The sequence below is a fragment of the Drosophila serrata genome, unplaced genomic scaffold (assembly GCF_035046125.1).
Source record: "Drosophila serrata isolate PLE 108 unplaced genomic scaffold, ASM3504612v1 contig_12, whole genome shotgun sequence".
NCBI classification, from domain to species: domain Eukaryota; kingdom Metazoa; phylum Arthropoda; class Insecta; order Diptera; family Drosophilidae; genus Drosophila; species Drosophila serrata.
The window spans coordinates 113,492-130,969 of NW_028256910.1; the positions used below are offsets into that span (position 1 = coordinate 113,492).

The 17,478-nt window shown below is 49.3% G+C and overlaps 2 protein-coding genes across 2 annotated transcripts; both read right to left on the reverse strand.

The window, feature by feature from the left end:
- Positions 1–695: 695 nt before the first annotated feature.
- LOC110179396 (uncharacterized) lies at positions 696–2,255 on the reverse strand. The gene is made up of 2 exons (XM_020946921.2): positions 1,946–2,255; positions 696–1,879 (listed from the first exon to the last, which is right to left on the reverse strand). Exons 1-2 carry the CDS (start codon positions 1,949–1,951, stop codon positions 860–862), a joined length of 1,026 nt encoding a protein of 341 aa, XP_020802580.2. The 5' UTR covers positions 1,952–2,255; the 3' UTR covers positions 696–859.
- Positions 2,256–4,868: 2,613 nt separating this feature from the next.
- On the reverse strand, positions 4,869–17,232 carry Cubn (Cubilin). The gene is made up of 10 exons (XM_020946891.2): positions 16,474–17,232; positions 15,656–16,414; positions 14,869–15,597; positions 13,080–14,810; positions 12,858–13,020; positions 12,430–12,797; positions 11,676–12,357; positions 8,770–11,615; positions 6,182–8,654; positions 4,869–6,104 (listed from the first exon to the last, which is right to left on the reverse strand). The coding sequence occupies exons 1-10, from the start codon at positions 17,104–17,106 to the stop codon at positions 5,851–5,853; spliced, it is 10,638 nt and encodes a 3,545-aa protein (XP_020802550.2). The 5' UTR covers positions 17,107–17,232; the 3' UTR covers positions 4,869–5,850.
- Positions 17,233–17,478: the final 246 nt, after the last annotated feature.

Here is a 17,478-nt window from a genome sequence, read left to right on the forward strand (position 1 = left end):
GGTCCGTTCACCGGTTATTTGGACACACGACGAACCATTTCGCAACGCCTCCAACGGGCAATCAATTCGAAACTAAACTGTTGCCGGCCGAGGGCCATCGCGTCGTCATCATTTCCAGTTCACAGTCTGCATAGTCTTCAGAGTCTCCATCATCAATGAAAGTCGTGATGTAATGATATAACCCGAAAGCCCACAACAAGTTACAAATCTGTGGCTCATTTTGCATATGTTTGAGCCCATTTATTTATTAACAAATAACATATTTATGAGTGTGTTAGCGTTGAAGAGGCGCTTCGGGGCATTTTCCTATGCATTTCTCTCAGGTGTGCGATTAGCCTTGAAAATAAAGAAAAGAAAAGAAAAACAGATAAAAACAATTAATTTGTATTTGTATTTTTTATTTATTTATTTTCAAAACAATAAAAACAATCAAAGTGTTGCTTGCAAATGAAAATAAATGGTTTATGTTGATCAACATTTTGTCAATTAAGCAATATTTTCAGCTAATAATGAATGGATGAACTTTTTTCCCACGAATGAGGAAGCGTTTTCTATGTCAAAACAATTAAGTTTTTAGTTGGAAAATCATTGAAAGGTATTAAGTAAAAACTTGAAATTAATAAAGAAACAGACTTGAGTTTTGTTCAATATTTTTATTAACAAATAATTTAAGTTAATAATGAATGGGGGGCGACTGGGCATCCCTTTGGATGTTTTCTTTTTCGTTTTTTTTCAATAATGACTGTGAAGGATTAGCCTAGGAAAAAAAATACATAATGATAGAGTAGAAGATAGCGAAAAAAAAAATTAAACAATTCATTTGGTCTAACTAACTAGGAGCGGGCAGGACGAACTGCGTCTACCAGGCGGAGGCGGAACCACCGCTGCTCCAGCCGGAAGAGCCACTGCTGCTCCAACCGCCTCCCGAAGAGCCGGAGGAGGAGGAGGATGAACCCCAGCCGCCCTTAAGGCCGCCTCCGTTCTGTCCCTGCTGCTGCTGCTGCTCCTGGACACGCATCACCTTCAGGGTGCCACGCTGCACCACATGGCCGCTCTTGAAGAAGGCTCCCTGCGCCTGATCCGCCTTCATGATGATGGCCTTGCCCTTGGATCCGAACGTGTTGATCAGCTGACCATTGATGGCGGCCACATCGGCCGAGCCACCGCCTCCACCTCCGCCCAGGGAGTCCTCCTGCAGCACCAGCTGAAGGATCTGTGGCAGGATGGCATTGAATTGCTGGGCATCGAAGGAGGAGGAGCCACCATAGCCATGTCCAGAAGCATAAGACTGTCCGTAGCTGTGCGAGTGACCATGACCATAGGAGTAGCCTCCCGATCCACCGGAAGCATGATAGGCAATGGGAGCAACTGGAGCAGGAGCGGCCACAGGCACCGAGATGGGAATGGGAATGGGAGCAGGAGCGGGTATCGAAACCGGAGCTGGGGCCTGCTCGATGATCTTGTAGATGGTCTGCGCCTGCTGGCCGCCATAGGAGTGGGAGCCATGATCATGTCCATATGAGTGACCACTGGCATAGCCATGTCCATGACCGTAGCTGTGGTCAGTGGACACAATGCCACCTGATGATCCACCGCCGTTGCCGTAACCCTGACCCTCCTGCAGAATGACCTTGATGATCTGCGAAGAGCCACCGCCGTGTCCACCGTGACCGCCATGTCCACTGTGTCCGCCGCCACCATGGGAGTAGCCATGAGCTTGGGCATACCCGTGACCTCCTCCACCACCACCTCCTCCGGAACTGGGAGTGGCTATCACATTGTAGGTGGTCTTGCTGCCACCGCCCCCTCCGCCGCCGCCCAAGAAGGACAGGAAGGTGGCGTTGCAGGCACAAATGGTGGCCAGGAGACAGATGAAGACCTAAGAAGATGGGTAATCCGTTTAGCATCCACACTGATTCCGCTTGTAAGGTGTTCCATCACTCACCTTCATGTTCGTATTGAGCTCTCTTGGTTTGCTGGATCTGAGAAAAGGTGGAATCGAAGGCGACACCTGTGCGTCGAGCTGTTCCCGGCTAACGAATGATGCCACTCTCCAGCCGGCCCCATGTTTTTATACAAGAGTTATGCCGGAGTTCCGCCGAGACCGTTAGATGCGGCTATGGCCCGTGACGTCAGCGAGATGTGGAGTCATCGTGGGCTGGCCTGGCGAAGCTTCAGTCCCAGCTGACCAGGCCAAGATGCTGCTCTTGTAACGCACCTGAGATCTCAACGAGAAAGACGCACGCAGCTCAAAAGAGGCCATAATGGGTGCTTTTTCATGGGAAGTCATTAAATGAGAAGAAATATACATATGTATATAAAATGGGAATAAATTAAGGTTTTTACTTAGGATTATAAATTATTTGAATTACAAGTAGTTGTTGGAGGTGTTAGAAATTTAGTTGTTTACTTACTTGATGAATTTTACTGTTGTTCATTCAGTAATTTTATCACATAAATAATTACTCACTCAGATGGGTCACTTGGTTGTTCTCTTACTTGATCATTCAGTAGTTAATTTTTTTTTCACAATTATTTAATTCGTTGTTCACTTTGTTTTTATATTTATTTTTCATTCAGTCGCTGAATTTGACATAGTAATTGTTTATTTAGTTGTTTCCAGGATTATTTATTTAGTTATTTACTTTGTTTTTATATTAAATGTTCATTCAGTAGGTGAATTATACATATACTTTGCTCCTTGTTTATTTTTTTGATCATTTAGATATTCCCTAGATTATGGATTAATTTTTTTAGTTTAAATCCGATATAACGGTTGTATTTTATTATATATTTATTTTATGTTTCATGATCAATTCAAAAAACAATTAAATTTTAAAATTTAGTTGTTTCTTCCATTAAAATACAATTAAAATATCAAATAGTTGTTTTTTTCCATTAAAATACAATCGAAACTTTATATTTAGCTGTTGGTTTTGGTTTTCTTGTTGACTGAGTTAGTTATTTATTATTTAGTTAGTTCTTTAGAGATTTGTTCATAGTTTTTTTTTACTGTTTAGAATGTTAAAATAAGTATCAATTCTCTTAGTTTAAGTCTAATATAATGATTATAATTTATTTTATTTCTATTTTATGTTCCATGATCATTTTAAAATACAATTAAACTATTAAAAGTGGTTGTTTCTTCCATTAAAACACAATTGAAATATTAAATGTATTTGTTTCTTTCATTAAAATACAATTAAAATATCAAATAGTTGTTGTTTTTTCCATTAAAATACAATACAAATATCAAATGTAGTTGTTTCTTCCAATAAAAAACAAATAATATATAAAATGTAGTTGTTTCTTCCATTAAAAATACAATTTAGTTTAATTTTAATTTAGTTATTTCTTCCATAAAAATACCCATAAAAGACACCCTGTTGCCCGCGACTTCATCTATTTCTCCAACATGCAACAATAACAAAATGCCGACATATAAACAATAACAATAACAATAACAAACACAAGCGGCTAACAACAACTTAACAACGCAAGCTTAAGCAGATGCGCCACGCTCCGCTCTGCCTCCCAGCTCTGGCAGAGATCGGGGTACGTCGTCGTAGGGTCAACCTTAAGACACCGCAACCAACTGACCGGCTTTTTGCATATGATTATCGATTTGGACGCTTCGCTACTTACACCGAAAAAAAAATAATAGTAAATAATGATGCTTTTTGAGATATTGTCAATGAAACTGCATACATACATATCTTTCTAACAGTTTTCATAGCTTAAAACTATCTTTATTTTATTAATTAGTACATTTAAAATGACTTTATATTTATGCAATTTATTACATTTACTTAAATGGTGACTTTTCTTCTCTGCCTTAATTTGAATTAAATATTATATATGCCAGTTTCATTAATTGGAAGAAATGGGTATAATTTTTAAATCAATATTACGAATAAGAGGAATATTAGAGGAATTTTAATGTTATATTTAAATACCTTCAAGAAAATACAATATAACCTTATTAAAATTTAAAGTTAAAAGTAATATCTATTTACCTTATGCTACTTTGACTTTGACTTTTTTCATAAATATAGGCTATGTAGGCAAAGCAAAACATTAAACATAAATCAATTATAATATATTATATATAATATTTAATATATAATATACAATTTACAGAAACATGACATATTTTTACTTTAATTTTCATTATTTTTGTGTACTTAAAAACTCTCATTTATTTTGTGCTGTGTAAATGGCTGGTCGGCATTGCAACAGAAAGCTTAGCCTAGTGTAGTGGTTGTGGATCTTAGCCATGGATTGGCATCTCGGAATCCCAGGCAGCCGGATTATTATATCATGCAACATCGTTTTCAAATTTGTTAATTTTCTGTGCATTTTTGTATAAATTATTTAATGCGCACTGTTGCGCATGCGCAGCCCTGTCTCTCCCTCTTTCTCTCTCTCGGTCTCTCTCTCGCTTCCGATTCCGATTCCAAGCCCTTTCGATTTGCTGATGACCCGTTACCTGCACGTTTTTCGATTTTAGTTTCGGTTTCGCCTAAATAGCTAAGACAGAAAATAAAAAAAAAACTAACGAAATCACACAGTCAAACTTCTATAAGTCCAATTGCTTTATCTCTTTACAAGAGCTAAGCGCTGAGTTAACTTGATGAATGACTTCAAATTAATTGGCCATAAAATGTTGTGATCACAATCATTGTTTGGGTATATGCCAACATTTTAATTGCTTCAAGTTAAAGCCTTTTCATGGTCAAAAGGCTTGTTAACTGAAATATATTTGTTGCTTAAAATGTGGTTATCTCTCATATTATAAACTATTGCTAATTTTAAGTGCTTTCTCACTGAGATCGTTTTATACTTTTAAGAGAATTAATATTTCAGCATTTTCTTTATATTTCTTTTATTAAATATTTGTTATTTATTATATATATTACCTTATTGCTGTGATACTCATTTTATCTATATTACGATAAATGCCACATTTTATGGCAAGACAAGAAGTCTTTTAATTTAATAAATAATGAAAAATAAAGAAATATACATATCCAATATATAGAACCTTATTGGTTCATAATAAAATATATATAGTAAAGATATATATAAATATATAAACTTTAAATGTAGTAATGAATTCCCTAAAACTCTGTGAAAACTAACAGTTTCTAAGGATTATTAATCTTTTCTGGTATACATGACAAATGTTTTTGTTTATTGCCTATATTATAAACCTTAATGATCCCAAATTTGAAGAAATTTTTGTCTTCATAATTCATAATTCCCTTTCTTGTAGTTCCATATACTGACGTTTCACTGTACATATTCAGACGATTGGCATTTTATCACCTCACTCAGTTGGTGTTATTATAAACGTAGTGTAGTACGGATTCAGGTTGTTGTTTTTTGAGGCTGGGTGTCAAAGCACCGCATGTGTGTTGGGGCAGGCCGGTTGGTTCCCAGCCTCCTCCCTGAATGGAGATCGATATGGAAATCAACATAATGCGCCTGATTTGACGTGGTGTGTGCAAATAGTATGGAACTGATCAATGGCCCGGGACCGGAATTCGCCTTATGCAATCGAAATTTGGTTTACGATATGTCATATCTATTTAAATGTGTCGATCGAAATGTGTTTTGACCAAAATTCCTTGTGCGATAACCATTTACACATGCCATTCAGGTGAAATAATATGGTAAATGGAGCTTAGCAAGTATACATTAATGTAAAATAATCAGAGAGTTAACATAAGTATTTCAGGGGGAACTCTCGATTAATTTGCAGACAGAATTTATTTATATATAACAAAAAGGAATTATGCAGGAATAGATTGAAATACAAGGCAGGGTAAATGGAGGGAGGAAAACATCTTAGAGGGCGCCCAATAGATATCTAGGTATTTGGTAGTTGGAGTAGACACCAGCAAACCGGATCACCCAGCCCACTCCATCATAATTGACCGTCTTGTGGAAGCGTATCACCACCTGGCTACGGGGGCTCTTGTAGACCTTTGGGTTGTCCTCGCCGCAAAAGCGTCGCACCTCGCGTTCCTCCCCGGCATCGTCCTGTTCCAGTATCTGCAGGTAATCCGTATGGCAGGTGCTCTTGCTACCCAGATTGAAGGCTGTTAAGAGAGATAGAGATATGTATATTAGGGTATCTCTCTTGTTTACTTAACTAATTAATCAATTTCCAACTTACCCTCGAAGGTGAGCAGCACTTTATTGTTGCTCGGCACCCGGACAGTCCATCGGCAGTCGGAGTTATTCCGGACATTGGCCGGATAGAAGGGATTGGCAAAGACACCCTCGGTGTTGTAAAACTGACCGCCGCATCCGGGTTCCTTTTCCACAGGACTGGCCAGATAGGTAAGATCCAGGGAGCTCAGGTAGCTGCCAGTCGTAACATGCAGCCTTAGCTGATCCGTATAGGTGAACAGGCTCTTGCCCACATCCACATAGGCGCAGACACGTTGAAGGGTTCGATTGGTCTTGTCGTAGACCTCCAAATGCTCCACATCGCAGTCATAGGAACTGAAGATCAGCTCCGTGTAATACAAGCTGAGGGTGTGGTTCACCGGAGCCTGGATCATGATGTCGCAGTCGGAGGTCTCCGATACGCGAACCCTGCCCTGCAATCCGTCGTAATGGCGCTCACAGTTGCTGGCCAGCATGATTTGGAGTACGAAACCCGGCCGGGTCAGCATGCTGTTCGATCGGAACTTGATGTAGATCTCATTGGAGTTGGCATAGTACGTATCCGGCTTGACGTTTCCGCAGTACACGTGCTCCGTGGCATAGTTGATGTAGTTGTGGGCGGAGGTGTGGCCATTGAAGATCAGCTCGCTGCCAAAGCCACGCTCCACCAACTGTGCGTCCTCGCTGTTGTACACCTTAAGGTAGTCGGCCACACAGCTGCCATTGGCATTGGGCCCCTCCAAATCGAAACTGGAGAAGTGCAGGCTCAGCGGCTTGTCACCGACAAATTTCCAGAAGCAGGCGACGCCGTTGCCATAGTTGCCGCCGGGCTCCCGCGACGGTGAGTTCAGGTGGAACGTTTTGATTCCATCGGACGCTAGCCTGACCTCCGGGCTGCCGCACAGCCGGGGAATGGGGCTAATGGCCACCTCAAATCCGGAGTCATTTACTTGGTCGTCGGTAACGAAGCGCAGGAAGAGCGTATGCCGTGTGGTGGTCAGCATTGGCGGCTCATCCTGGCCACAGAAGCGTCCAATTAAATCGGCAAAGGGTCCAGCCCCATCGCGCAGCTCTACATAGTCCTTGCGGCAGTCCGTGGAAAGCTCCACATGAAAACTGCGGAACTCCAGCCTGATCTGCTGATCCCGCTGCACGCGGAACACCACCTGGCAATCCAGATTGGGATCGTAGCCATTGGCCTTGCTGAACTTGGTGAAGATGTACCTTGTGGTGCCATTAATCAGTATCTGCTCATCGCAATTGGGCACGATGCGAACCAGGGCCCGGAAGCCGCGTGATGGATCACGGTCATCGGAGTAACTGTGGATGAGGCCTCGATTTTGTGGTATACTGATTACCGGCAAATCCTCGTTGATCCTGCCGCAGAAACGACCACGGCGCTCCCGTTCCAGGGGCACTGCACCGGCGAAGACCTCCACGCCATCGTAGGCGCAATTTGTGTGCGGCTCAAAGTCCAGCAGCTGGAATTTCACCGTCAACTTGTGACCCTCCGGCGCCGTCAGATTCCAATAGCAATCGCTGCTGGGCGGCAGGGAGTTATCCGTGTGCTGGCGCGGTGACTCCACCACGCCCGTTCTGCTCACCACGCCGCCGCAGAGTCGGGTGCTGTACCGCAGCAGGAATCCCCGGCCGGCGAAGCTATTGTCCGACCTCAAAACCAGATTGATGGACTGCAATGCCCTGTATTCATGGTTCTGCTTAACGCCGCAGAGAACAACCTCGTTGACACGATCCTTGTCGTCCCGGGTGATCACAGTGAGATTATCGAACAGACACTGCACCATGGGCGAATGCTCCAGATCGAACTCCACGAAGCTGACCAGGACACCGCGTGCAGCCTCCGGATTCCTGGGCACTATTGTCCAGTTGCAATATAAGCCCTTATCGTAGCCCAACGGATAGTTTGGACTGGAGAGCATCTGTTCCTCGTCGTCGGCGTAAAGCGGACCGCCGCAGTTCCGATCGAACTTGGCAAAGAAGCCATGGCCGACAGTGTCGCCGTCGGAGCGGAAGATCAGCTGCATGAAGCGTGCCGTCGAGTTGATCTGATCCGGCGCAGAGCGACCGCATATTCGCCTCAAATCGGTCCAGTTGCCGTTCGCATCGTCGCGTTGCTGCACCAGCAGATAGTCCTTGGTGCACCCGGGACTGTCCTCGATGAAGAAACGATTGAGGAAGGACAGGCCAATGTGGTATCCCGCCTCAGCCTCCACTTCCCAGATGCACTCGACGTTGTTCTTGTACTGCTCGTAGAACTCAATGCTGCGATATGGATGCTTTAGCCGGCCGCCGCATCCGGAACCGTACTTAATGGACACATTGAAGGTGGCATTTGGGGTGAAATGGTCGGCATGGTACTCGAGGAACAGCCCCCGCTCCACGACCATATTTACGGCGACATCCTCCTGGCAGTATTCGCCCAACTTGGGGGAGTTCTGGTCGGGGCCATTGTAGACCTACAGGAATATAAGGATGACACTTGATTAATGAAGGAAATCTTTAAGAGGAACCAAAGGGAAGGAAACCGATGGGAGGAATGATCCTGAACCCGAAAAATACACCGGTACATACCGTTAGGTAATGATGCTGACACCGTACTTCTGTCGATCCCTGAACCACGGCTGGCGTCGGTAAGTTGACCCTTAGTGATACCTCTAGTTGGATATCCTGCAGCGACGAATCATCATCGCCTGCATCCGCATACGAGCCGATGGCCCAGGCACAATCGATGGCTCCCTGGATGCCCTCCATCCCTGAGGGCTGTCGCACAGTCATATTGTCACCGGGCTCGAGACTGTGGATACCGCCGCAAGGCTGCATACTGTATTCGAGGACGAGATTCGTCAGGGAATTCCGTGCGCCGGCCGACACCGTCAGTTGAATGGGGAAGGGCACACGGATGGCGGGACGTTGTGGCTTCGACTCGAAGTCGCAGAGGAGGCGCGGCAAAAAGGCCTCCGATTTGGCCAGGCGGTTCAGCTTAAGCGGCGAGAGCAGGGAGCAGAGGTGGGTGTTCCGCATCATCACCGAGCTGGTGTTGTACTCCTTTACCAGAATGAGAACAGTGCTATTGACTGGTGGCTCGATGTCGTAGCTGCAGTGGACCAGACTGGTGATATTCGTACGCTCGAAGGTCATCTGCTTGGTGACATTCTCCTCGACCTGAAGGCTCTGGCACAGGCTGGTGCCGTACGCTGAGAACCGGAAGCGGAAGCCACGGTGCCGGTTGATGGGCAACAGGAAGGTATCGATGCCCATCGTATTATCCGAGGAGATAACCGATTCCGGAGGATTGCTGGTGTAACGGCCCAGAATCGACTGCATTTTGTGATCGTTGGCAATGGTGAGGCGGCCGCGGAATGAGTTCATCATTACGCCTCCAACTCTGGTTGCATTGCTTGCGCCCGTGTTGAAGTCAACAATCTCAAGACGCACGCGCCGTCCCTTGGGCACTTCCAGTTTCCAGACGCACAACGTCGGAGAGCGCACGCCATCGGGATAGCCGGGAGTCTGGAGGACGCCCTGCATGGCAATAATCGTTTCACCGCACCGGGATCCCACCGAGCCATAGACGATGCGGAAGCCCTGATCCTCGGATGGCATGCCGTCCAGGAGGCGGTATCGAAACACAATCTTGTTAGTCTCTCCGATCAGATTATGGTTCTCGGAACCGCACAACATGAGTCTGTCCGAGATGTGCTCATCGCCGTCCATTCCATAGGCCTCCATCTCCTCCAGCAGCAGATGGCTGTGCTGGGAGCAGTTCCCGTTCACTGCCGCCGGCAGCTTAATGAACTCGGTATGCAGCTCGATGGTGTTGCCCTTCTCCAGCTCAATGGTGTACACACACTCCTCCAGCTGCTGACCACCCTCCTCGCTGTGTATCTGCAGTAGGTCCCGCGGTGGCGAGACAATCACACCCTCGGGACTGTGGTAGGTGCCACCGCAGCGGGCCAGCTTTAGGCTGGCCTGGAAGCCAATGTGCGGCTCGGTAACATCCGTGTAGTAATGGATTCGCAGCTGGCTACCCGAGGAGTAGATAGTGTCCGGACTGCGTTGGCCGCAGAAGCGTCCCAGCTCCGGCCTTAGCTCTGTACTGCCATCGATTACCGTCACGTACTCCTGCTGGCATTCGCCGGACTCCTCAGAGGCCGCCGTCAGATCAAACTTGCCGCGGAAATGCAACATAATGCGGTGCTGCGGCGGCGCCGTCACAATCCACACGCACTCGGAGTGTGGATGCGGGAGATTGGGGTAGTAGGGTGAACTAATTAGCTCCTCGTCCGTGGCCGTTTTAAGATCGATGCGCCGGGAGCAGGCGTGCGAGAGTTCCTCGAAGCGGAAGGTGATGAGGAAGCGGGGCGTACCCCAGAAGCGGAACTTCACATAGGCCCTGTTCGAGGTGGTCTCCAGGGTGTCCTGGATATTGTCCTCGCAGTACTTGCCGTGACCCAAGAAGGGCGAGTCCTCATCGTGGCCGTTGCGCAGGACCAGGAAGTTGTCACAGCCCGTGGAGCCGGATGAGGATCCGGCTAGATTGCTGTTCTGCAACTGGGACTGAGGGAAATCGATCTTGATCCGTTTGCCTTGGCGCACCTTCAGGGTCCACACGCACTCATTCGATCGCACTAAACTGCGCCTCACCACATCCGTGATGTTGACCTGTCCCTTAGCCGAGACAATCTCCGAGCCGCAGGCCGATCGCAGCAGACCATTAAAGCCCGTCTGATTGATGCTACCGTCCGTGATAAACTCCAGCCGGAGATGGGGCTTGCCGTGGAAAGTTAACCCACTGGTCTCGTTGCGCAGCGAGCAGAGCTTACTCATCTCCGACCAGTGCTGCAGATCACTGCCGCTGGAGACTTGAATGTAGTCGGCAATGCACTCGTTTTCGCCGCCAAACACCTCCAGGTCCACTCGGGATAGCGAAAGCACCGTATGCATGGCCGGATCAGATGCAACCAGGCTCCACGAACACTTCAGGCCGTTATCGTAGCCCTCGGGATAGCCCGGAGAGTGGAAGGGGATCGCCCACTGACCAACGGCAATCAGTTCGTTGCCACAGAGTCGCATCTGCGCCTCCGCTGTGCGGTTCGAGAGCAGATCATCCTTGGACAGCCGCTCCCAACTCAGACGGAAGGGACCCCGACTGGCCGTGAAGTACAGCACGTTCGAGCTAGACCTGACGGGCTCATCCAGATCTGTGACTTCGATGCGTGCCCCAATGTCCGAATAGCCATCGTAGAATTGTATATGGGCCTGGTCCACATCGCGGAGGTGAAGAATCGATAGCACCACCACGTAATCCTTGTCAACGGTTATGCGCCAGCTGTATGGATGCTGTAGGTCCTTGAACTGGCTGGGGTAGTGCGGCGATTCCACTATGCCGTCCGTGCCATTCAGCTCGTTGTGATGTTCTAAGTTGGAATTGAAATTTCGGATGAGATATATCGGGAAGATACTCTGCATTCACTTACCGTAACTGTACGAGACCATAAAGCCCTCGCCCACATTGTCATCATCGCTCTTAAAGGTCATCCAGACGGAGCCACGCGAGTGTATGGTGCCCGGCAACTGGTTACCACAATACACTCCAATCAGTTTGCCGCTCTCCGATTCGTCGCGCACCTCCAGATAGTCTCGGTTGCAGCCCTCCGATTCCTCTAGATCCATTGACTCAAGGGTGACACTGAGGGAGTTGCCCACATTGGCCTCCAGCACCCATGTGCATTCAATATTCACCGGATACGAGGAAGGATAGTACGGGGTACTGAAACGTCCGGATAAAGCGTTGTAATAACTGCCACAGACCGTGTCCATGGTCATGTAGTGGCCCTCGAATTCCTCCACAAGCAGCAGGGGTACACTAATGGTCAGTGCCTGACCGTTGGAGATCAGGGCCGGCGGATGCGAGCCGCAGAATCGGAGGCGAGGTGTACCCTTGACCTCTGTTCCCTCGTATATCTGAACGCCATCGGGCATGCAGTCGCCCTCCGTGGGATATTTGCTGCTTGCCTCCTCTCTTAGCTTGATATGCGTGATCGTTAAGATGATGTGCTTGCTGGGCTCCTGGGCTTGGAGCACCCACAGGCAGCTCTCGTTGCGTGACGCTTGCCGTCCCATCTGGATGTACTCAAAGTCCGTGTCATCGATGGACATCTATAGGGGAAATATACAGGTTTTTTAGAATACATAATTATGGTGCCTCCGGGTGAGATGTGCTTCTATTACCGTTTGGCCGCAGGACTCGTGAAAGCGCAGTCTGAATCCCTTCCTAGACACCGAATCATCACTGACAAAGCGCACTAAAGCCAAATTTGTGGTGGACATTACGGAGGAGCGATAATCGTCTTCATTCTCATCACAGATCTTGAATAGCTGCCGGTTCTCAGTTTCATCTTCGTTTACTTCGAACGCCTCCAGATAGTCCCAGGAGCAGCTGTAGCCCGCCTCTAGATCCAAATCCTGCACTTCGAACACGATGCGATGATGCTTGGACACTTCCACCTGCCACTCGCAGTGGCTTCCCTCCGGATAGTTGCCCGGATAGTTGGGTGACTGGATGACACCGTTTCTGGTCGAGATTATGCCACCGCATGCTGTGAATGAGACCCATTCTTAGAACTCTTAGCGCCAAGCTGATTTAATTGTGATCTTACTCGATTTCATAATTATATATTTGGCCTGGAAGCCCTGGCCGTTGTGAGAACCATCCGAGATGAAGCGCACATGCATCTTGTTTCCAGAGCTCGTGAGGATCAGCTTCTTGTTGGAACCACAGTGACGTTCGTGAACCTGAACTTCGCTAACGTGATTAGACACCTAAGAGAGACACGACATGAGGAACCGAGTAACAGAGAATAAAGTGATTGCTTGCCTACCGTCAGTGCATCCTTGGTACAGTTGACGCTCTCCTCCAGATCCATATCCGTAATGGTCAGCTTAATGACATGGTCCCGCTCGACGTTGATCAGCCAATAGCATTCCATATTGTTGGGATACATGCCGGGGTAGTTCGGTGAATGGAATGAGCCGCTTTCACCGCGCAGCTCCTCCAGGCAGCCCACGACGCGATAGTCCATCAGGAAGCTTAACGTGCTGGCGTTGTGGACGACGGTAATTACCTCGCCACTGGCGTTCAGAGCCTTCGGGGCCAACAGGGTTTGGGTGTTCTTGCCATCTACGATATACAGACCGTCTACCAGGGCGGTGGGCAGATGCTCCTCATGCCGCTGCATATGCGACACCTCCAAGCGAATGGAGTTTCCCTTAGGCGCTTGGATCCTCCAACTGCAATTGATGGGCATGTCCTCAGTGAAGGGTTCCATGTAATTGAGGCTCTCGATAGTGCCCGAGGTGGCGGTCAGATTCCGGACACAGTTTGCGCTGTAGGAGATGCGGAATCCACGCATAGCGTTGCTCGAATCCGAATCGAAAACGATGGTGGCTTCGTTGGAGTCCACCTGGATCACCCGTGAGGTCGGCATCTGGCAGAGCGTGCGATCTGGCTTCTGACCCGTCAGCCAGAGCCCGCTGTAGATCTTGACGTTATCGTAGTAGCAGTCACTCAGCGACTCCAGCTCCATGTCCTCGATAAGTAGGGTAATGCCAGATCCCTGGTGGACGGTCAGGTGCCACTCGCAATGCGCCATGTGCGGATAGTTGTTCGGGTATCTGGGCGAAGCGATGACTCCCGCATTGGCCCGAAGGCGCCCGCCGCAGCCGGAACCAAAAATGCGCCAGCGCAGACGGAACCCGCGGCCACTGTTTGCCGCGTCTGTGTGGAGGCGCAGCGTCAACTCATGGCTAAAGCTGGGGATGCGTGTGGGTATGGTTGTACCGCAAAAGCGTCCGATCAGCGGGGAGTCAGTGCCGCCACCGTTCATCACCTCCAGATAGTCCGCCGAGCAGTTGGCCGACAGCTCCAGGTCAAAGACCTCCACCTGAATCTCTAGTAGATGGTCGAGTGTTCCCGTCAGGCGCCAGTTGCAGTCCAGGCCATTGGAATAGTTCATGGGATAGCCCGGGGAGCTTAGCTCACCGGCAGAGGCGTGAATATGACCGCCACACTGACCCATATCCTCGAAGGTGTATGACAACTCGAAGCCGCCGTCCGATTCGCTGTAGTCCGAAGTAAACTTGATGACCAATTGGCGCGAGTGGCTCAGCAGATCCTCCGGCTGGCGGTCGCTACAGTACTTGGCCAAAGGTTTTGCTTCTGAGCTACCCAGCTGCGCATCCAGGCGGTCAAAGATCTCCACATAATCGAAGCTGCAGTCCATGGAACTCTCCAGATGGAAGCTGATCCAGTGCAGGCGAATGACCTTGTTTGGCGGTGCCATAATTACCCAGTAGCAGGTGACATCGTTGGCATACTCGCCCTCCCCATTCACCGGCAGCCGAATGTTGTCTCCCGGTCGGGTGTGGACGCCGCCGCACTTGTCATCGGCAACAGGCACCGCCCGGTACTCAAACTTGAAGCCACGACCCTGCGTGTCAGCATCGGTGGTCAGTTGGTACTGCAGGTAGTTCGTCTTGCTAAGGAACTCCTCCGGTGGCTGTTTGTTGCCGCAGTAGGGTCCAAGGATCTGTCTATTGATGCCGTCGTTGATCTGCGAAAAGCAAATAGTGGATTATCCTCCTTTAATTTTGTAGAAGCTCAAAACTCACCCTCAGACTGGTGGTCAGACAGTCCTCATCGTCGCCGTCATCTTCGCCGTTCTTCAGCTGAAAGTCGATCTTCCTCACGCTGATCACCGTATTCGGGGCCGTTCTAATCGTGTAAGAGCAGGAGCGATCCCCTTTGGCCATGTCGGGGTAGCCAGTCGACATCAGTGTTCCCTCAGGACTGTCGAAGGTAAAAGAGCAGGCTGCGTGGTAGCGCAGTCGGAAGAGACCCGCGCTGGCGTAGAACTTGATCTTGAGGCGGTTGTACAGCGAGGTGTATGCCGGCGGATTGGAACGCGCCGCATCCGAACCGCAGATCTTGGCCTGCAAAGCGCTCACATTATCTTCCGTGACATCCAGCACTTCCAAGCAGTCCTGCGGTCCAAGCTCCAGTTGCTCCATTTGAATAGCAATCAGTTCGCCCAAGGCAGAACGGATTTCGTACTCACAGGAGACGGGATCGCCCATAGCAATACCCTGCGACTCGGTGTCAGATCCTACATTTACACCTGATCCACTGGCCCCGGAAATAGTACCTTCGCGGGCGGTAAAGACGCCGCCGCAGCCCGGAATTCTTTCCTCCACGGAGTAGTGAAGCTGAAAGCCCGTGTCGCTGCCATCCGCATCTGAGTGGAAGAGAATCTCCGCCTGGTGGGTGGGAAGTAGAAGCGGCGCCGGCTGACCGCTGCTGCAATATTTGGCCAACTCCCGGCCCGATATGGTGTCCTTGATCTGCCCAAAAAGAGAAAAGCATGGGTAAAGGTCAGAGATCAAAAGGAGGGCCACTTACCTGGACATAATCAAAGTTGCAATTATCGTGCCTCTCCAGCTGAAGACTGAAGAAGGTGAGCTTGATGCGCTTGTCGATCGGCGCCACCAAGGTCCAGCGGCAGTCACGATTCTTAGGATAATTACCCGGTGATCCTGGAGAGGCCAGCGTTCCATGTGTCTCGAACTCCAACTTGCCTCCGCATCGCGGCTGAATTGAGGTCCAGGTGAGGTCGAAGCCCTCCTTGGCCGTTGAGTTATCGGAACGGAACCACAGATACAGCTGGTTGCCGGAGGAGATGATGTTGCCGCCATGCGGCAGGTGGTTGCCACAATAGCGTCCAATAATTTGGGCGGCCGCCGAACGTCCATCGTTCAGTTGCAGCCAGTCAAAGCGGCACTCCGTGGCATCCTCCAAGTCGAAGGTGTGGAAGGTTACGTTCAACACCAGCGACTCGTTTGTCCGTATGACCCAGGCGCACTGGGCATTATGCTCGTAGCCAGTGCCCTCCGGCGGATACTTGAGGCGACCGCTGGCGGCCACCAGCAGGGCATTGCAACTGCTAAATCGTGTCGAGCAGAGTCGATCCCTGTAGCCCGGCAGACACTGGCAAACGAAGCCATCGCCGCCCTGGGCAGTTGTGGGCCGGCAGCTGCCGCCGTTCTTGCAGGGATTGATATCGCACGGACTGGGCAATGGCTCGCAATTTGGCGGACGGAAGCCACGACGGCACATACAGGTGTAGTTCGAGGGTCCAGAGTCTACGCAGATGCCATTGTTCTACGATTAGGAAGGATACTGATAAAGCTGGCCACATAGAATGACATAGAGGGACTTACCTTGCATGGATTATTCTGACAATTTCTGGCCGTGCCATTAATACAGCCACTCGGACCAATCCCAAAGCCCACCATGCCGGCGGGGCAGGCACAAACGGCTGTTCCGGAGATCTCATAGCAGCTGGCGCCCGGATAGCACAGGCTCCGGTCGGCACAGTTGCCAATGGTGGCCGGCTTCGAGTCGGATCCATCGATTTGGCCAGGTTGTCCCACCCGTTCACACTTGTGGCCATCGCCCGTCCAGCCCACCGGGCACTGGCCGCAGATATGCGATCCGTAGGTGTTGATACAATCCACACGGGGACTCAGGCTGCAGCCACCGTTGTTTGTCTGACACTCGTCCACATCACGGCAGCTAACACCGTTCCCAGTCAGGCCAGCGGCGCAGGGGGCGCAAGTGAAGCTACCCGGCAGGTTGATGCACTTGGTGGAGCAGGGTGTGTGGGCGGCAGATGCCTCATTGCACTCGTCCACATCCACGCCACAGACGGGTGTCAATCCGTTGGTCTTCCAGCCGGCATCGCAGATGCACCGATAGCCGGCATCGTCCGAGCTGGGCACGCAGGACCCGTGGCCACAGAGCTCCCAGGCACTGGCCTGTGAGCAGTCGGCCCGCCGCTGAGTGCAGTGCATCCCATGCCAACCCTGCTGGCACAGGCAGCTGTATGTTCCGAACTGGTTCTGGCACTGGGCTCCATTCTGGCAGCCCAGGTCGGTGCCCTCGTACAGGGCGCACTCGTTCACGTCCACCTCACATTTGGTCCCCTGAAAAAGAGATCGGAGGATCCGAGTAAGCTTAAAAACTTTGTTTGCTTTCATAAAATGACTCACTAATTGTAATCATCAATGGTGCTGAAGAGCGTTAGCCACAATTTGCAACAATTAAAAGTTCAAGGTTTTAAAATAAAATTGACAATAAGAAAACACATTCTGGAAACTCTTAGGACACGTGACGAAAAAGTACAGTTACTTTACACCATTATGCATACGAAATAAGGTGGTCTG